A 22,476-nucleotide genomic window follows, 5' to 3' on the forward strand; every position below is an offset into this window, starting at 1 on the left:
ACTTGCCCATTCTATTTGCATGTAGAGGCTCTCATCATAATTTTCACAATTACCTGGTCTGTAGATTACTCCCACTGTCATTATACCTTTGCTTCCAACTATCTCACACCATACAGATTGTATACTATCATGCGAAATGTCTGAATCTGGGAAAGCTTTTGTCAAGCTCAGGCTGATTTTTGATAACAAGCATGACCCTCCACCCCTTCTATCTGCCCTGTCCTTCCTAAATACATTATACATATAATCTGATGTTATACTGATGATGTATATATAATTATACATCATCAGTTGGTCCCACTGTATAGAATTTAAAAACTTACTAAAACTACCACAGACACCTATACAAAAGCAAAAACCTTTCCCTTTATCCCTTATGGTAGTTACATCTTTAAGTAAATCCCAAATCAGTACATTGTTATCACTGCCACCTAGTGGATCTTTTATCTCCAGGTTCTTAATGCTGGAATGGATACCTCCTGGGAGAGAGAGAGAGAGAGAGAGAGAGAGAGAGAGAGACCTAGGAGGACATGGATGGATGGAGTATGGGAGTGCATGATAGCCCGAGGTTTAACTGACCGAGTCATCGTGAATTGCACTTCATTGTGGGAAAAATTTCCTACCAAAAAAAATAACTTGTAGGTTGAGGAAACCCATTATAAATGGAAACACTCCTTTTGAAGAAGAAGAAGATTCTTAATGCATGAGTAATCTCTGCTAATAACCAAATTAAGAGCATTCTGAAGGGTGTCTATGAAAGTTTGAGGTGTAGGGTAGATGCTTTCGAAGAATTAATGTGAGGGGCCCATCAAGCTCACAGCTGTCCAACTCAATACCAGAGCTCACTCCTGTGCAGCAGGCAACACAGAGGCAATCTGAAAGGTAGAATGTGCTAGTCCCACAGGAATTAGTTATTGTTGGGGACTCTATTGTCAGGGAGACGGGGAATATATTATGCAAAAAGGATAGGTGGAATAGGACCAGAGTATGTCTGCCAGAGGCAAAAGTTGATGACATTGTAGAGCAGATATCTTTTAAGGGCTCAAAAGGTGATATTGTTATACACATTGGCACTAATGATCTTAAGAGTAAGAGATATACAGATTTAATTAGCAAGTACAGGTCAATTTTGAAAAAAAGTCCCAAGCTAGGGTTGAATTTGAAAGTGTCTGCAATTCTGCTCAGACACAATAGGAGGGAGTATATGATGAGAACCTTGTCAATCAATTCGGACCTGGAGAGATTGTGCAAGGTTCAAGACTCATGGGGTAGAATTTTTTCCAGCACGGTCTGTGCTTGTTAACTGGAGAGACTGCTTCTACATGGACGTGGTACACTTAAATAGAAAGGATGCAAGAATATTTGCTGATGCTGTCGAGATAGTGTTAGGTAGTTGGGAAAACTGCTAGCTTCAGGGGAGGGGGATACACAGACTAAAATATTAACACTGGCCGCAGGTAGAGGTGAAAGTGATTCTTGCACTGCTTCTGTTGGAATGAGCACCAGCCTGCAAGGAAAGCAAGTTGCTTGGAATTTCCACGATTGCTGGGAGTCAGTGAAACAAGTAAATGCATGGGCTGTGTTAAGGAATTAAGAGTAGGAGCAGGTGCATATATATTTGCATGTACACCAAAGTTAGAAGTATAGTTAATAAATTTGATCACTTTGAAGTGGTCATCAAGACATGAAAGGCAGATATTGTTGAAATATCAGAGACGTGGTGCCACACAATAAAAGCACTGCAGAATTGGAATTTGGGGAGTACAATGTGTACAGAAAGATAGATAGGACAGGAAGAGAGGAGGGGTTATGCTGTTAATTAAGAAACAGACAAAATCTGAGAAAGTGCATCCAATTGACATTGGTGGTCAATGCAATGTTGAGTCAGTATGGTGTACATAAGCACTGAGAAAGCGAAAAAGAGAATAGGTGTGTGTTATAGGCCTAATGAACCTGATGAGTGCAGAGAATAAACCATGAGCAATTGTGTAACCATAATGAACCATGAGCAATTGTGCAGAGAAATAGTGTGAGCCAGCAATGTCTTATAATGGGGGATTTTAAATTTCCGGATATCGACTGGTACTTGTGGATTAGTCACTCGCACACTAGCAAGACTTTTGTGGATTTATTGGAATACTGTTTTCCAGAGCAACATATTCGAGAGGATGCCAGAGAAAAGTAATACTCTTAATCTGGTTATCAGCAGTGATTATTCATGCATTAAGAATTTGCAGATAAAGGAACCACTAGATAATACTGATCAGTGTACTGATGTGGGATTTACTTTTTTTTTTTTTTTTTTTATGTAAACCCCAAACACGAGAGGTGTTAGAACCTATAGTACTTAGTACCGTGCTTGGGTTGGAGGTTGAGAAGATGAAAGAAGATATTTGTTGACATTGGACTTGAACTTCTGTAGACTGTAATTTTTAGGAAATACGTATGAAGGAAGGTTGTTCCAGAAAATGGCAGTTGAATGAATAAACGAGGAAGATGAAAAGTTGGTTCTGTGAGTTTGAATTTGGACAGTAAATGAATGTTGGCTTGTGGCGGCACGTGTTCGGACTGTTTTGAAAGAGAGAGCAGGAATTATAGAAACTAATTCAGAAAAACAGTGCCCATGGAAGTATCTGTAGAAGAGGCATGCAGCAGAAACAGTACGTCTGTGAGACAGCGAATGCAGAGACTCTATTAGAGATGAGTCATTAATTAACCTAACTGCCCTCTTCTGAATGGAATCAAGAAGATTGAGAGAGGTTTTGGGGGTACCACCCCAGATGTGGGAACAATATTCCATGGCAGGGCGGATTTGCGATTTATACAGAGTGAGCAGCTGTTTGGAAGAAAAGTAACGCGGGGAGCAAAAGAGAAAACCAAGTTTTTTAGATGCAGAAAAAGCAATATTTGTAATGTGCTTGTGCCAAGAGAGATTAGAAGTCAGGGTAATCCCCAAAAGAGATAATATCATTTTGCCTAGAAATCGGAGTGTCACTAAAGATAAGCATAGGAGCAGAAGAATCCTTTTTGCGAGACATGACAAGACTGATTTTTAGAAGGGTTGAAATCAACTAAGTTTTCTTTGCCCCACTGGAGAATTACCTGAAGATTGGCATTTAAGGAATTGGTAGCAGATTTTCGAGAAGTTGAAGCTGATTGAGCAGGACAAGGTTTCTCAAAATGGAAAGTGGAATGCAATGTGCTATCATCGGCAAAACTATGGATAGGATTTCCAGTCAATGGAAGAAGGTCATTAATATACAAGAGGAAAAGAGTGGGGGAAAGAACTGAACCTTGGGGGACACCGGCATTAGTGGAGAAGTTAGAAGACAGAGAGCCATCTACCAATACCCTCAGTGAGCGATCAGAGAGAAAACTGGATAACCAATTACTAAAAACAGTTGGCAAACGATAAGATGGAAGCTTGTTTAGAAGACCTTTATGCCAAACACAATCAAAAGCCTTTGAGATGTCAAGAGCAACTACTTGTGTTTCCCCGAACCTTTCCATTGAATTAGTCCAGAAATGGGTAACATAAGCAAGAATATCACCAGTGGATCGACACTGATGGAATCTATACTGGCGATCGTTGATCAGATGGAAGGTTTCTAGGTAGTTTAAAATTTGGCAGTTAATTGATTTCTCCATTACTTTAGAAAGAGTAGAAGTAATTGCAATGGGACGATAATTGGATGGGAGGGATTTGTCACATTTTTGGGAACTGGCTGGATATGAGAAAATTTCCAAGGAAGGAAAAACACCTTTGGAATAAGAAAGTGAAAAAAAAGGCAGCAAAGAATAGGAGTAAGTTCAGGAGCACAGGTTTTGAAAACAAGTGGAGAAATACCATTGGGACCTGGAGCTTTCTTAGCATCAAGATTCGTCAAAATCCTTCTGACATCCTTTTGACGGAAGACCACAGGAGGCATTGAATGGAGCATGTTGGGAATAGTGGGAGGTGTTTTACCAAGATCGTTAATGCATGAGTTGAAAGAAAAATGGGATGCTAGCAGGTCAGTTTTATCTTTGGCTGAAGTGACAACAGAACCATCTGGTTTGGACAGAGGTGGGAGCAGAGATGGGCAAAAGTTGCTGCCAACAGCTTTGGCAAGAGACCAGAATGCTCGGCTACCATTAGGGCAAGAAGCAAGTTTTCTACTCTTAGCCTGTTCAAACTCTAGTTTGGGTTGGTTAATAACTGCTTTACAATTGTTGTAAGCTTTGGTGTGTAGGCAGAAAATGAAACTGAAGAATTAGAAACAAGCCAATTATGATATGCAACATTCTTCTCTTGAACAGTCTTAGCACATTTATTGGAAAACCAAGGTTTAGATAAAGGACGAGATTTTAAATTGGAGTGTGGGATAAAGGATTCCATTCCTACAAGAATAATTTCATTGACACGATCTGAGCAAACATTGACATCAGAAGTTTTGAAACAGTAATCCGACCAAGGAAAAGAAGAAAAGAAGTCTCGCAGGTTATCGGCGCCTCCGTAGCCAGGTGGGAAGGAGCAGCAGTGCATAGCACATGCTTCTTGATTAGACCGGGGTTCGAGCCCGTCACCACCAAATACGGAGGATGTGGAAAGGTCAGAGAATGACCACCGCATATCCCGGAGCAATATGGCCTTAGTTGCTAATGCACCTAAAAAAAAAACCAAAAAAAAAAAAAAAAAACCTCGCAGGTTATCCCATTTTGCATTCTTGTAATGCCAAATGACACAAGTTTGGGAATAGCCATGAGATAAAGGTTCCATTGGAGAAGAGACAATCACCAAGTTGTGATCTGAAGTGCCTAAAGGACCTCTCACTTCGACCGTGTACTTAGAAGGGTTGTTTGTGAGAAAAAGATCAAGCGTATTGGCTGTATGATTAGGATTGGACGGTATTCTTGTATGTAAATGAATGCAAGGTCATTAGTAATTGCAAAAGCCTCAGCATCTCGACCAGCTGGGTCGGTTTGACTAGAAAACGGAAGCCAGCTGGAGTTGTGAACATTAAAATCACCAAGGAAAATTACCTCACTGTTAGGAAAGTCGGACTGGAGAAAGTCAAGTTGCAAAGAGAAGAAGTCAAAGAGCTCCAAGTGATTAGTGGAGTTGGGAGAACGGTAGAGACAACAGATGAATTTGACACAATGAGGTAGAGAGATTTTAAGCCAGAGAAGATCAAAGAGAGGAGATTCCAAATTGACAAGTCTCTGACACGGAATATCAGAACGGACATATGCACAAGTACCACCTTTGAGGTGAAAAGAATCATATAGCGAATAATTTGGGCATCTGAGATGAGCAGTAGTTGAATCAACCGATATCTGAGATTCTGTCAGAAAAAATACATGGGGTTTGGCAGACTGCAAGTGGAAATGGACATCGTTGAAATTAAAATTGGGAGGTTTAGATCTTTTCGCAGATAAGCTTGCTCTATTAGTTTGACAATTCATGGTATATTCAATAGTAAGAAAAAGTGGGTGGGACATGCTGTATGAAGTAATGAAATTTTTGGATATGGCGTACATAGGGTAAGAATATACCCAGATCCTTGACATAATGTGGCCTTGACAATGCTCCCCGCATACACACTACTCGGACTCCCTCCAGTCACTATCTGGCAGAGTAGAGGTAGCAAGATTATACACTAGCTGATCCGGAAGCCTCCTAGAGAGTTACCAATAGGTTCGGTCCGGTGTACTAATTAGCGGCCGGCCTGCGAACACCGTTTTAGAGCTGTACCCCCAAAATGTAAGGAATATTGGATCTCACCACGATGTTCATCATAACCTCAAAAGTCATCAATCATACTGCATGATGGAAGAGATGGGGAAGGGTTGACTGGAACTTAGCTCTGTAGACTAAACATGGGTTCCACCACTTCAGGCCTCCAATAAGCAAAGTGGTGGTATTGCACCGGTTGATGAGAGTCATCTACCACCTAGTACTGCCTGGTAACATAGAGGGGCGGCGTTCCTCCATGTGGTGTGGGCGCCACACCTCGACTCCTGCTTACGTTGGTTCACACTTGGATGGTCACCCACCATGTACTTGTGCATGAGGGTTATACCCAGTATTACTAACAGTCCCACCATCGTGAAGGTGCAAGCAGAGGATTTGGCTGTCACAGACCGTCCGGACTTCACCGAAATTGGGTCCACTTGACTTGAGTGTTATCCAAATAACAGTTCCATCAGCGTTTTAGACTCACGGGTAGGACTCACTTAAAGATGCAACTACCATCACGGGTAAAGAAGGGCTTTTGCTTTCTTAAAGGTGACTACAATGGTCTCAGACAATTTTTAAATTCTATATAGTGGGATTGCCTGATGATGTTACCAACAGTGAATTCTGAATGAGAATCCTTCATGGACTTATTCTTGGAGGCTACTAGGCTTTTTATATAACTAAGAAATACTGTTCAAAGTTTAGTCCTGAATGGATGTCAGATGAACTAATGTGGCTCGTGGCACAGAAGAAAATTGAATGGGATGCGTAAAAATTATCAGGTATCACAGAAGCCTATGGCAGATATGAGCTGGTCTGTAATCAAGTCACAAAGGAGGATAGGCAGGCAAAGGAAGATTACGAGAAATCTTTGGCAAAGGATGTAAAGGAAAACAGAAAAGGTTTCTTTACTTATGGAAACTCTAGAAGTAAAGGAATGAATCCGATTGATCCACTTAACATAGATGGTTTAACTATTGATGATCATGCTCAGGTAGCTGATAAACTGAATTAGTATTTCGCATCTATATTCATACCCAAGTTATTCAAGGAGGGGAATGCCAGAACTAACAGGGAGCTAAATGATTTTGTAATAACTGAGAGTAAAGGGGAGGAGAAATTGTTGAAGTTAAACACAAGAAAGGCACCTGGGGTGGATGGGATCTATCCAGTTATATTAAAGGAGGCAGCAGAGGTAGTAAGCAAACCCTTAGCCATAATTATGACAGCTTCCTTAGATTCAGGGGATGTCCCCATGGACTGGAAGTGTGCAAATGTATCCCCAAAGGGGGTTTCAAAAGGTGACACAAGTAACTATAGATCTGTTAGTTTAACTTGTGTTCTGGGGAATATAATGGAGTCACTGGTTAAAGAAGCATAGCAGTATCATCTAGACAAGACTGAAGTAGACATTAAGATATAGGTTTATTAAAGAGAGGTCTTGTCTGTCCAATTTGATTAGATACTATGATGTCGTCACAAAAGAACTGAATGCAAAAAATAGTTTTGATAACATATACTTGGATTTCAGGAAAGCTTTGGATACTGTTGCACATGGAAGACTGCTATACAAATTGTTGTGGTAGGGTATTAAGGGCAAGTTGCTACAATGGATAATGATATGGTTGAGTGAGAGATGACAGAGTGGTAATCAATGGACACTGCTCTTGGTTGACTAATGTTATTAGTGGTGTTCCCCAGAGTTTGGTGCTGGGCTCATTGTTGCTTTGTGAATTCAACAATGATATTGATGAAGGTATATCAAGCTTAATGTCCAAGTTTGCAGATGATGCAAAGGTTGGCAAGGTTGTTAACGACAGTAAACACAGTGTACTACTGCAAATGGATCTAGCCATAATTATGGATCTCAGTCCATTTGCCCAACTTAAGATAAGTTGGGCAAATGGGCTGAGAAGTTGCAACCGAAGTTTAACTGACAAATGCAAAGTACTGCATGTGGGCAGCAGTAACCCAAGAAAAACGCATGAACTGTGTAGTGTACTCAGGGAAGTGGAGAGTGAAAAAGACCTGGGGGTTAATTGTGCAGTCAGATATGAAGTTCTCTTAGCAGTGCAGACAGGCTGCCAGAGCTGGTCATGGAGTTTTGTCAATGATACATAGGAATTTTTCTAGAAGGACAAGGCAGAGAAGAAAATTGAATGGGATGCATTGCTTTGTACAATGGGATTATCCCATTGTACAAAGCAATGGTCAGGCTACACCTTGAATACTGTGTACAGGTCTGAAGGCCTCATTTTAGGAAGGATGTAGAGTTGCTAAAATGAGTACAAAGAAGGGCAAAAGATTGGTGAAGGGAACAAAGGGGTATACTTTTACCAAGATAGGCTTAAGTTCTGAAAATTGCAGCACCTGCAGACTAGGCACATGCACAGTGATCTGATTGAGGTGTATAAGGCCTTGAATGGGTTGAGCAAGCATAATGCTGATGAGATTCTTCCTCTTGCTCAGGTTAAGAACCTGAGGGGGCATAGATTCAAACTGAGGAGAGACAGTTGTAGATTAGATCTGCAGAAATTTGCCTTTAGCCAGCAGGTAATTGAGTGCTCGAAAAGACTTTCATCTCTTTTTGTGGAAGTTGATTGCTTAAATAAATTTAAGGCTGAGTTGGATAAGCATTTTGATTGAATAGATGAGTGAAATGGGAGGGTTTTATTTTTTTATTTTTTTTTTTGGCTGATGCTGCATAAGCTTGCTTTCTTGTATTGTATGACTCTGCTTATGCTAATGCTAACAGTATTAGTCCCACACAAACATGCTGGTGTAGAAAACAGTCATCCAATGAATCTATGAAAGTCTTGATAGTGTGCAGGTGAACAATCCACAAGTTGCAGTCAATATATGGAAAGTTAAAATCCTCCCATTCTAAGACATTCTGATTTACTGGTCCACTCTATTTCTCTGTACAGTTGTTTATTGTACTCATCAGAGTCATTAGACCTTTAACATATTCCTACCTTCATTTTTGCTTTCCCAGTGCTTAGCGCTTTATAACCTTAGATGCTAATGTGCCATAAAACTTTTTAAATTAATCCCAGTGCTTATGTTGCTCCAAAATGACTCAACATAGGGTTGGTCACCCATGTCAACTAATTGCACTCACTTAGATTTCATGTGTTTTCTAACTAACAGCATAACTCCCTTCCTATCCTGTCTGTCTTTTCTGTATTGTGTTTTTTTTTATTTTAAACTGGCTCTTCCTGTAGTGTCTGCTTCGGAAGGAGGCCAACTAGAGTACAACCTGGCATAGCTGCATGTGACAAAGAACGGGAGGGAGGAGCATACTTCTGGGTGTTGAATGGTCCCTGTCTGCTAAACTACCCACACTTGGCATACAACACCCCAACACGAACACTTCAACAAACTGACACTTACCGTACTGGATACACATGACCGGGTAGGCTTACTCCAACCTTATAGACTCTGCAGTAGTTAATGGGGAGAACTCTGCATCTGCCACAATGCACTTAAATGCATTTGACATTTGTTCTTTCTGTACACATTTTACTCCCCAAATTCAAATTTTGCATTCCTTATATCCATGTGACACCACTTCTCTGATGTCCCAACAATATCTGCCTTTGATGTCTTTATCAGCACTTCAAATTCAATGACTTTATATATATACTCCTATTATTTTGTACATGCTAGTATACATGCACCTGTTCTTACTCCTAGTTTCTCAAACACAGCCCATGTATTTACTTGTTCCATGATGACGCCCAGCAGTTCTGGAAATCCTTGCAGGCTGCTGCTCTTTCCAGTAGAAGCAGTGCAAGAATCACTTTTATCTCTGCCTGTGGCCATTGTTAATCTCTTAGTCTGTGTATTCCCCCCTCACCAGGCTCCTAGTTTTTCTTTCGACTTCCTATGACTGCCTCGATAATATCAGCAAATATTCTTGCACCCTTTCTATTTAAATAGAAGCAGTCTGTCCTATTAACAAGCACAGATCACACTAAAAAAATTCTACTCCATGAGTCTTGTACAATCTCTCCAGTGCCAAATTGATTGACAAGGCTCTCATCATATACTCCCTCCTATCGTATCTAGGCAGAATTGCAGCCACTTTCAAATTCAACCCTAGCTTGCAACTTTTTTCCAACATTGACCTGTACTTGCTAATTAAATCTGCATATCTCTTACTGTTAAGGTCATTAGCGCCAACGTGTACAACAATATCACCTTTTTTGTGCCCTTAAAAGATGATATTGGTTCTACAACGTCATCAACGTTTGTCTGTGGCAAACATAAAAAAAAAAGTAAATTGCAGCCATTATCAACCCACTGCAGGATGGAAGCCTCCTCAACAATTCATGCTGAGGGAAATGGATCATAATCTGCCACGCTGGTCCAGTGCGGGTTGGCAGATCGACCGTATTTAACAGTCAGGGGCTTGAACCCCGGTCTACTCAAAGAGCATGTGCCGCCGCACTCCCGCTCCTGACCACTCGGCTACGGAGGCCTATGGTGGCAAACATACCCTGGTCCTATTCCACCTATCCTTTTTGCACAATATATTTCCTGTTTCCAGTTTAAATAAATAGCAGTATACTTCTGCAGTGAAGCAATGCATTTGTTTAGTCTTGTGATACCGAAATAAGTCAAGACTTTTGTCTTGACTTATTTAAAGTCATCACAATATGAGATTGATGCACCAAGTAGTAAATCTAGTTTGCTGATTGCCATATTAAAAATGAGATTTTATGCCCCATATTTTCTTGGGTTTTTGTATATTTTAATATCACATCGTAATTTATACTTGACACATTTTTTTTTTTTTTTTTTTTTTTTGTTTTTTAACAGAAGTATGCAGTCTACCCAAAGAAAGAGGACCTTGTCACAATTACACCGTAAAATGGTTCTTTGACATGACCTATGGAGGATGCAGCCGGTTTTGGTATGGTGGCTGTCATGGCAATAAGAACAAATTCGAAACCCATGAAGAATGTGAGATGGCTTGTGTTATACCTGAGGGATCTGGTAAGTCAAACTTCAATGTATATATCAGTACAATAAAAAAAAAAAAAATAGTTTTAGATATAAGGCAATTTGAAGGAAGTAATTAATATTAATATTACTAGTGAAAATGATGCAAGAAAGAAAGCTTATACTGTATCACCTGAAAAATAGCTTCCCACAATACTTCTCCATCCCCTCCAATAGTCTGACTAGTTCTTCCTTGAATTTTCTTAAACTACCCACTTCTGCAACACCAGATAGAAGCCTGTTCCAACAATAAACCACCTGCTGGCTGAAGGCAAAGTTCTGCACATCTGCCATGCAGCCATCCTTCATAAATTTGATTTTATGCTCCCTCATGTATGTTAGTGTGAGCAAGAGAAAGAATGCCATCAGCGTTGAGTTTACTCAATCCATTAAAAGTCTTAAACTTAAACACCTCAATCAGATCTGCTTGCTGGGGGCTCACATCTGGTGAGTATGGGCTTGGCACACCCAGGGTCCTGATCTGGACATCATTATTCTTCTCTTTCTTGGTGATTCATTCTACACCCCCCCCTCTCTCTCTCTCTCTCTCTCTCTCTCTCTCTCTCAGGGTAACTTGAGAAATTTTTTTGGCTGGTGCAGCATAACCCTAAGGCTTCCTTTTACCATATGGCTAATAATAATAATAATAATATAGTCTCCAGATGTTGTAATTTGCTACAGTCCTTTTGTTCCCCTCATTAACGTGTTTCTCTTCTCTGCAATCATTCCAACAGATACACTTTATTGTGTGATACAACAGATACACTGACCTGTATGCTATACTCAAATGTACATTTGAAAACTGCATGTGTCCTGACCATTATCCCAATGGTGATTATCCCATTGCCTTATATAATGGGATAATCACCTCCTTATCCCTGCTGGCAAAATTCCTGTATGTCATTGATAAAACTCTATGAGCTGTGCTGGCAGCCTCGCTGCACATTCCACCCCAAAGTCTTTTTTGTTCTCTGCCACCCTGAGTGTGATATACACATTTATTATGTTTTCTGGGGTTGCTGCTACTATCCATATTCAGTACCTTATATTTGTCAATGTTAAATTTCAGTTGCTATTTCTCAGCCCATCTGTCCAATTTTTCTAGATCTTGCTGCAGTAGCATACAATGATTAATGTAATTAACAACCCTGCCAACCTTCGTATCATCTGCAAACTTAGACATTAAGCCTGATATGCCTTCATCAATATCACTAATAAATATAGAAAACAACAATGGTCAAACACCGAATCCTGGGGAACTCCAGTAATAACAGTAGTCCAAGAAGAGCAGTGCCCTTTGATAACCATCATATTTCTTTTCCCACCCAACTGTTTATTTATACATAGCAGTAACTTGCCCCTAATCCACACTCTTAATTTGTGCAGCAGTCGTTTGTGAAACATTGTCAAAAGCTATCCTGATATCTAAGTATAGGAAGTCAAAATTACTTTTTTTGCATGCATTTCCTTTGTTATTGCATCATAGTATTCACTGAGATTGCTGAATGGATGCTATGACTGTAGTTTGAGTGCATTCCTGTTTTTGATGGACCTGCATTACTTCTTTAATCAGTGAATGCATAATTTTCCCTGAACAGAAGGCAAGCTAACTAGTCTATAATTATGCTGGCCAACACTATTTTTACCCCTAAGAACTGAAATGCTGTTTTTAACCAATTTTTATGCGTAGATTTCCAAAATCACCATGATAGTTTCACATCACATCACAGTTATTAAATACATATAGAGGGAGTTATGTTTTACCAAAATATGCCAATTTTGCATAATCTAGGCAGTAATGTAAGGCATACTGATTATTTTCACAGTAAAGATAATTCTCTTAATTTTAGCAATCGTTTCTGGCCTCAGTTTTCTTGTGATAAACATAATCAGACTTCTACCTATGGTTCTTGGGTTCAAATTCCGATGCAACAATTTACAATTTGAAGAGAGCATACTTAGTGTTTATCGTGAGGATTTTTTATGGCTGTGCCAAGGTTTTCCAAGTTTGCAGATGATACAAGGGTTGGCAGGGTTGTTAATGACAGTAAAGACAGCATGCTACTTCAAATGATCATGACATTTTTTCATGGTTACAAATCTATCCTCCAAACATAAACAGCCCCTCAAATTATATGTATATATATCCCTTTATTTTAATATTTAACATTGGTACATCTTTTGATGTAGACATGATAGAGACTTTTTTATGGTGATTTTCAGAATCAGTTCATTTATTTCCTCCAGAATCACATATTCTGATTGTGGAGGTATGACAAAAAAATATTTTTTGTTGGCTAGTGTTATTTAAGTCAACCCTTGATTCTGCCATTTGTGAATTGGGAATACATTTGCATATCTTCAGTTCATAGGGACCACTTCTGAATCCAAGGATGCCCTTAATTATAACCAGTGGTTTGCTAAGATGCCTTTTTTATGTTTACCTTCAATAATTTCTATTCCACTTCTCTGGCAATTTTCACAAAGCCATTTAGCTCTCTGTTAGGGTTTGACCTTCTGGCCACCCCATCCCTAAAAAAATTCCTCATGCGTGTATTTAAATTCAAAATATTTAATCAGTTTGTGAGCAATGGGAGAAGGATCATCTTCAGTTAAACCATTCATATCTAGTAAACCAATGTGATACATCCCTTTTCCTGCTATTAAAAAAAGGTTAGCTTCCCTAACCTCCTTTGTGATATGGTTACAGACCATTTTATATCTGTGCTGTGTCATTTAATGCTTTATATGCATTTCATGTATTTTTCTTCACTGCCACAAGTCTTGTCAGCTCATCTGACTTTCATTAAGTATAAGCCTTTAAGCAGTAACTGATATAAAATGCATAGTTGCTTCTATGATTACTTTCTTGAATGCTTCTCATTTGGAATTTGCTGTTGGAAACATCATCAGTTGATATTACTGAATAGAATTTAAAAGCTGTTTGAGAACATCGTAGTCACCTTAACAAAAGCAAAAGCCCTTTTCTTTGCTTTTTGACAGTAGTTATATCTCTAAGTAACTCCCATATTATTAATATGCTGCAATTACTGCCTCCTAGTAGTTCCTTTATTTGCAGATTATTAATACATAATGAAATAATATTAAGATATTTACTTACATAATGATAAATTTTACTTTTTTATAACTGTAAATCATACAGTAACAAATTATATTTACATATGAGATCAAAAAGTTCAGGGGCTGAATGAATATTTGGATAAATCCCCTTTTGATGAAACCAATTCTATTGCTTCTGAGCTTTTGAAATTATTTCTGATAGGATTCTTTTAGAATTGCTAAAAGTTCCTGTTTTAAAATTGCTAATAGTTCCTCTATAATTTTCTTAATTGTTGCAAATTTATGACTATTCCAGGAGACTTTAGGCTTGTTTGTGAAAGATCACAGGAAGCTAAATCTGAGGAGTATGGCAGATGGGATACAACTATGATGGAGTCCTTCACAAGAAATTCTTGAATGGAATGTTTATGTTGTCTTGATACAAGTGGAGGAGAAATTGTTGAAGATAAACATAAAAAAGGCACCCGAGGTGGATGGGATCTATCCAGTTATATTAAAGGAGGCAGCAATGGAAGTAAGCAAACCCAAAGCCATAATTATGAGAGCTTCCCTGGACTCAGGGAGAGGTACTCATGGACTGGAGATGTGCAAACTTGACCCCAATTCACAAAGGAGGATCAAAGGGCGACACAAGTAATTATAGACCTGTTAGTTTAACTTCTGTTCCAGGAAATTTAATGGAGGCACTGGTTAAAGAAGCACTGCAGGATCATCTAGACAAGACTTCAGTTATAGCTCGGACACAGCATGGTTTTATTAAGGGAAAGTCTTGCTTGACCAATTTGATTGGAAACTATGATGTAGTCACAAAAAGAACTGGATGCAATGAATAACTTTGATATCATATATTTGGATCTTAGAAAGGCTTTTGATACTGTTGCACATGGAAGACTGCTGAACAAATTGGAGCAGTGTGGCATTGGAGGCAAATTGGAGGAAAAAAACCCATGAATTAGGGTTGAATTTGAAAGTGTCTGCAATTCTGCCCAGGCACGATAGGAGGGAGTATATGATGAGAGCCTTGTCGATCAATTCAGCCCTGGAAAGATTGTGCAAGGCTCAAGGGGTAGAATTTTTTTCAGCCTGGTCTGTACTTGTTAACAGGAGAGACTGCTTCTACAGGGATGGGATACACTTAAATAGAAAAGGTGCAAGAATATTTGCTGATGCTATCGAGGCAGTGTTAGGTGGGTCGGAAAACTGCTAGATTGGGGGGATACAGGGACTAATAGATTAACAGTAGCCACTGGCAGAGGTGAAAGTGATTCTTGCGCTGCTTCTATTGGAATGAGCAGCAGCCAGGAAAACAAGATGCAGGATATTTCAAAAGCTGCTGGGAGTCATTGCGGTACAAGTAAACACATGGGTTGTGTTAGGGTAGCTAAGAATAGGAACAGGTGCGTGTATACTTGTGTGTACACCAATTCTAGGAGTTTCATAAATAAATTTGATGAATTTGAGGTATTTGCTCAAAACATCAAAGGCAGATATTGTTGGGATATCAGAGACATGGTGTCACACAGATATAAGGAATGCAGAACTGGAATTTGGGGAGTACAATGTGTACAGAAAGGATAGACAGGATAGGAAGGGAGGAGGGGTTATGCTATTAGTTAAGAAACACATAAAATCCAAGGAAGTGAAGCCAGTCAACATTGCTGGACAGTTTGGTTTGACATAAGCAGTGGGAGATCAAAATTGAGAGTAGCAGTGTGCTGCTATAGGCATAATGACTCTGATCAGTATAATAAGAAACTGTACAGGGAAATAGAGTGGGCCAGTAAATCAGAGAGAGTCTTATAATGGGGGAATTAATTTCCCAGATATTGACTGGAATTTGTCGGTTGGTCACTCACACACTAGCAAAGCTTTTGTGCATTTATTGGATGATTGTTTTCTACATCAGCATGTTCGGGAGTCAGCTAGAGGGAGTAATACTCTTGATCTGATTATCAGTAGTGACTCTTCATGCATTAAGAATCTGCAGATAAAGGAACCACTAGGTGGCAGTGATCACACTGTGCTGAAGTGGGATTTACTCAAGGAGGTAACTACCATCAGGGGTAAAGGGAAGGGTTTTTGCTTTCATAAAGGCGACTATGATGGTCTGAGACAGTATTTAAATTCTATACAGTGGGACCAACTGATGATGTTACCAACAGCAAATTCACAATGGGAAGCATTCAAAGAACTTATCTTGGAAGCTACTAGGCATTACATGAGGGAGTAAATGGAACTTATCTTGGAAGCTACTAGGCATTAAATGGATGTCAGATGAACTAATGAGACATATGGCAGAGAAGAAAAATGCATGGGATACATACAAATTAATGGGTGACATGGAAGCCTATGATAGATATAAGCTGATCTGTAACCAAGTCACAAAGGAGATTAGGCAGGCAAAGGCAGATTATGAGAAATCCTTGGCAAAGGATGCAAAGAAAAACAGAAAAGAGTTCTTTACCTATTTAAACTCGTCGTGGAAGTTGATAGCCTAAATAAGTTTAAGGCTCAGCTGGACAGGTATTTCGAATGAACGGAGGGGTGAAATAGGAGTGGTTTTTTTATTTTTAATTTTTTTGGCTGATGCTGCATAAGCTTGCTTTGTTGCATCATATGCCTCTACTAATTCTAATGCTAATTTCTGCTATGGATAAAGGGATGGTTGAGTGGGAGATGGCAGAGAGTGGTAATCAATGGACACTACTTATTGTGGGCTAATGTTATTAGTGGGGTCTCTCAGGGTTCAGTGTTGGGTCCATTATTGTTTTCTGTATTTATAAATGATATTGATGATCATATATCAAGCTTAATGTCAAATTTTCAGACGATACGAAGGTTGGCAGGGTTGTTAAGGACACTAATGACAGTACGCTGCTGCAACAGGATCTAGAAAAGTTGAGCAGATGGGCTGAGAGGTGGCAAATGAAGTTTAACATTGACAAATGTAAAGTACTACATATAGGAAGCAGTAACCACAGAGTAATGTATCATCTGTATGGTACTACACTGACAGTGGTAGAGAATGAAAAGGACCTGGGGGTAATTGTGCTGGAAGATATGACGTTTTCTGAGCAGTGCAGACTGTCTGCAAGAGTAGCTCATGGTGTCTTGTCAATGATATACAGGAATTTTTCTAGCAGGGATAAGGAGGTGATTATCCACTTGTATAAGTCAATGGTCAGGCCCACCTTGAGTACGGTATACAGGTCTGGAGGAATCATTTTAAGAAGTATGTAGAGCTGTTGGAATGAGTACAGAGAAAGGCAACAAGATTAGTGAATGGAACAAAGGGTTGCTCTTACGAATAAAGGCTTAAATTTTGCAAATTACAGAGTCTGGAGACTAAGCACTTGTGTGGTGATCTGATTGAGGTGTATAAAGCTTTGAATGGTTTGAGCATGCATAATGCTGATGGGATTCTTCCTCTTGCTCAAAATAATCACCTGAGAAGGCATCAATTCAAATTGAGGAAAGACAGATCTAGGATAGATGTGCGGTAGTTTGCCTTTAGCCAGTGGGTTGTTGGTTGGTGGAACAGACTTCCATCCTTTGTTGTGGATGTTGGTAGCCTAAATGAATTTAAGGCTGAGCTGGACAGGTATTTGGAACGTACGGAGGGGTGAAATGGGATCATTTTTTTTGTCTGATGCTGCATAAGCTTGCTTTCTTGCATCATATGTGATCAGGGAGAGTGCTTCTAGTGGCCGGTTATGGAAAGTTCCCACGGTAAACATAAAATCTTGCACCAGTCCGTGAATTAAATGATCACCCCTTGTAGATATAGGATTTAACAGTGAATGTGATACAGGTAGAAAAGCAAAGAATTGTCAGCCTTGGGACCTGGAGTGTGCTGATCTTTGGATTTTTCTGTTATTTCGCAAAAAGTCTGACTTTGGAAGAATGGTCAAAATAAATGCAAAAACCCAAGCACAGATAAATGGATAAATAATCTAAAAATAATCTAATAAATAATAAATAATCTAAAACTGGTTCTGCAGTTTTTTCCCAATTCTATGTAATTAACTCTTTTTTTTAATTTTGTTAACCATATTATTTATCTTGAAAGTCCATATCATGTAAGTTGGCATTAATAGATAATTTTATTGGTTATTATAAATAACTTATAAGCACAATGATACATTGTAAACTTGATAACATAATACATATAATAAACTCAATATTATAATATATATTTAATAATGTAAACTCTATAGCATAATATGTATTATTGATACATAACTGGTACATAGTGTTGTTATTGTATTTAAGTATACGACTTCTCAATTAAACCGAATTTGAATGGAAATCATTCCTCAGACCAGAGCAGAAAGCAAAGTAACGGGAGTACTGTGACTCATGGGAGAGCTGAGTCCTTTGAATCGTGGCCTCACAAAATGTACTACTTGTTCAATGTTTGCGGATCTAACTGGAATGGAACATGATATATTAGTAGAGGCATACGATGCAAGCAAGATTAAGAAAGCAAGATTATACAGCATCAGCCAAAAAAAAAAAAAAAAAAACTTTTCCATCCATTCATTCCAAATATTTGTCTAGTTCTGCCTTGAATTTATTTAAGCTATCAAATTCCACAAAGACAGATGGAAATTTGTTCCAGCAGTCAACTAACTTCTGCCTAAAGGCAAATTTCTGATCATCTGTTCGACAACTGTCTTTCCTCAATTTCAGTTTATGCCCCCTGAGGTTTGTAATCTGAGTAAGAGGAAGAATCCTATCAGTATTGCACCTGCTCAATCAATTCAAGGCCATATACACCTCAATCAGATTGCCTCTTAGGTTCCTAGCCCCAGATGCTGCAATTTGCAGACTTAAGACTTTCTTCATAAAAGCACCCCTTCGTTCCCCTCACAAGTCTTGTTGCCCTTCTCTGTACTTGTTCTAGCGACTCTACATTCTTCGCAGTACTCAAGGTGTGGCCTGACCATTGTCTTATACAAGAGAATAATCGCCTCCTTATCCCTGCTTGCAAAATTGCTGTATGTCATCGATAGAACCCCATTACCTACTCTGGCAGCCTTTCTGCACTGCTCAGAAAACTTCATATCTGACTGCACAATTAACCCCAGGTCTCTTTCATTCTCCACTACCCCAAGTGTAACACCACTTAGTTGGTATGTTCTCTGGGGTTACTGCTAACCATATGTAATATTTTGCATTTGTCAATGGTAAACTTCAGTTGCCACTTCTCAGCCCATCTGCCCAACTTTTCGAGATCCTTTTGCAGCAGCATACTATAATTACTGTTATTAACAACCCTGCTAAATTTTGTATCTTTTGTATCATCTGCGTACTTTGACATTAAGCTTGATATACCTTCATCAATATCATTGATAAATATACAAAAACAACACTGGGCCCAACATTGAAACCCTGGGGGATACCACTGATAACATTAGTCCAAAGAGCTGTGTCCATTGATTACTATTCTCTGTCTTCTCCCAATCAACCATTCTTTTATCCATTGTAGCAACTTGTCCTTAATGCCATAATGCTCCTATTTGTACAGTAGTCTTTCCACGTGCAACAGTATCGAAAGCTTTCCTGAAATCCAAATATATGATATCAAAATTATTTTTTGCATCCAGCTCCTTTGTGATGACATCATAGTATCCAATCAGGTTGGTTTGACAAGACTACCCTTTAAGAAACCCATGCTGTGTCTGAATTATTACTGCAGTCTTGTCTAGATGATCCTGCATTACTTCCTTAACCAGTGCTTCCATTAATCTCTCTTGAAAAGAAGTTAAACTTACAGGTCTTAATTACTCATGTTACCCTTTGATCCCTCTTTGTGAATTGGGGACACATTTGCACATATTCAGTCCATGAGGAACTCCCCTGAGTGGAAGGAAGCTTTCATAATTATGCCTAAGTATTTGCTAACTTCCTTTACTGCTTCCTTTAATATAACTGTATAGATCCCATCCACCCCAGGAGCCTTTCTTATGTTCAGTTTTAACAATTTCTCCTTCACTTTACCCTCAGTTATTACAAAATCATTTAGCTCTCTGGCAGAGTTTTACAAAATTCTGGCATTCACCTCCTTGAATAACTCCTCATGTGTGAATGTAGATGGAAAATACTCATTTAGTTCGGTAGCTATCTGAGAAGGATCATCTACAGTCAAACTATTGATATCAAGTGGACCAATCCGATTCAGCCCCTTCCTCCTTTAGTTTATATAAGTAAAGAAGTCTTTGATGTTTTCCTTTGCATCCTTTGTGAACGATTTTTTATAATCTGCCTTTGCCATCCTAACCTTCTTTGTGACTTGATTACAGACTAGCTTGTATCTACCCTAGGCTTCTGTGTTGCCTGACAATTTATGTGCATCCCATGCATTTTTCTTCTCTGCCAAGAGTCTCATTAGTTCGTCTGACCTCCATTGAGCCTAAACCTAGCAGTATTTCTTAGTTGGACTAATAGCTTCCAAAATTACTTCCTTGAATGCTTCCCATTTAGAATTTGCTGTTGTAGCGTCTTCAGTTGGTCTCACTGTATAGAACCTTAAAAATCTCTGAGACCACTCTAGTTACATTTACGAAAGCAAAAACCTTCCCTTTACCCCTGATGGTAGTTACATCTTTAAGCAAATGCCATAATCAGTACATTGTGATTACTACCTCCTAGTGGTTCCTTTATCTGTAAATTCTTAATGCATGAATAATCACTGCTGATAATTAGATTAAGAGTGTTACTGCCTCTTGTTGCCTCTCTAACATACTGCTTCTGTAGGAAATAATCATCTAATAAATCCACAAAAGCCTTGCTGGTGTGCAAGTGACCAACCCACAAGTTCCAGTCTATATCTGGGAAGTTAAAATCCCCCATTATAAGACACTGATTTATTGGCCACTCTTATTTCTCTGTGTAATTGTTCATTGTACTCATCAGAATCATTAGGCCTGTAACAAACTCCTACCATCATTTTTACTTTCTCAGTGCTTATGGTACACCAAACAGACTCACCATTGCACTGCCCACCCCTGTCAACTGGATGCACTTCCTTAGATTTTGTGTTTCTTATCTAACAGCATAACGCCCCCTCCCTTCCTATCCTGTCTATTCTTTCTGTACACATTGTACTCCCTAAATTCCAATTCTACTTTCCTTATATCTGCGTGCCACCACATCTGCCTGGGATGTCTGAACCGGGAGTTCAAATTGATCCAGTTTATTTACTATACTCCTAGTCTTAGTGTACATGCAAGTCATGCACCTGTTCTTACTCTTAGTTACTCTAATGCAGCCCAAGTAAATACATGGGCTGCGTTAGAGTAACTAAGTTTCATGACTAAGACAGTAACTAAGCATTGTTTCATGACTTCCAGCAGTTTTACCCATACTAAGTAATAACCAACAAAATCTCTATCTAAATTCAAAATAAACTATCGTAACTAGGAATATAAAGCTACTTCTAGAAAATAAATTAATATGCCAGTTAAGTCAAAAATTAAGGGAAAACTTCTCTATTAGCTGGAGCCATAAAAACTTCGTCCACACAGAGTTATTTTTGTTCCCAAGTCCTATGTTATGTTATTATTTGGTTTTTAGGAGCATTAGCAACTAAGGCCATATTGCTCCGGGGATATGCAGTGGTCATTCCTTGACCTTTCCGCATCATTCATATTTTGGTGGTCACGGGCTCGAACCCAGGTTTAATAAAGAAGCGTGTGCTACGCATTGCTGCTCCTGCCCACCTGGCTACGGAGGCACCCCCAAGTTTTATACCCACAAGGATCTTTGTGTGTGTTTGATATAAAAAGTATGAGGATATTAGGCATCATCTCAGCATTCTGATGGGCATTTATGAGAGCTTGAAGAACAGGGTGGCTGCCCTTGAAGGAATTAAGTTGGGGCTCATCAAGCTATTAGCTGCCCACCTCAGTGGCAGAGCTTGCACCTGCACATCTGGCAACTTCCAAGCAGAATGTGGAAGTTCTACAGGAGGTTACTATTGTCATGGAAGTGGGAAATATATTGTGTAGAAAAGTATAGGTGGAATAGGACCAGGATTTGTCTGACAGGGGCACAAGTTGATGATGCTGTAGAGCTGATATAATCTTTTAAGGGTGCAAAAGGTGATACTGTTATACACAATGTCACTTGATGAAGAGTGGTGTGAAAGACTTGATGTACAGTGGTGTTACATTAATAGATCTGAGTACTTACTTAACAAGTACAGAGCAATGTTGAGAAAAAGTCACAAGTTAGTATTAAATTTGAAAGTGTCTGCAATTCTGACACAATAGGAGGGAGCACATGCTGAGAGCATTGTCAATCAGTTCGGACCTGGAGGGACTGTGTAAGGCTCATGGGGTAGAATTTTTTGCAACATGCTCTGTACTTTTTAAAACTGCTAGCTTGGGGGAGGATACATAGACTGATAGATTAACAATAACTGTATGCAGTAGTGAAAATGATTCTTGCACTGCTTCTATTGGAACATGCAGCAGCCCATAAAGCAATTTATCATGGATTTCAAGACCTGTTGGAGGTTATCATGGAACAAGGAAATGCATGGGCTGTGTTAGGGTAATTAAGAGCAAGAATAGATGCATATGTAATGTCATGTAGCATGCAATGCCAGGAGCATGATAAATAAATTTGATGAATTTGAAAGTGCTGGTCAAGTTATCAATGCA

At 39.1% G+C, this 22,476-nt stretch overlaps 1 protein-coding gene across 1 annotated transcript in view; it reads left to right on the forward strand.

Annotated features, from left to right (window-relative positions):
- LOC150084650 (papilin-like) overlaps positions 1-22,476 on the forward strand; it is a 967,274-nt gene that overhangs the window by 553,173 nt on the left and 391,625 nt on the right. Inside the window, exon 21 of the mRNA XM_090376529.1 lies at positions 10,544-10,720. Coding sequence (XP_090232655.1) covers positions 10,544-10,720 — 177 coding nt within the window. The remainder of the gene's footprint in view (positions 1-10,543; positions 10,721-22,476) is intronic.

This window comes from Mastigoproctus giganteus, chromosome 6 (assembly GCF_048544385.1).
Source record: "Mastigoproctus giganteus isolate SK-2022 chromosome 6, ASM4854438v1, whole genome shotgun sequence".
Classification (NCBI taxonomy): domain Eukaryota; kingdom Metazoa; phylum Arthropoda; class Arachnida; order Uropygi; family Thelyphonidae; genus Mastigoproctus; species Mastigoproctus giganteus.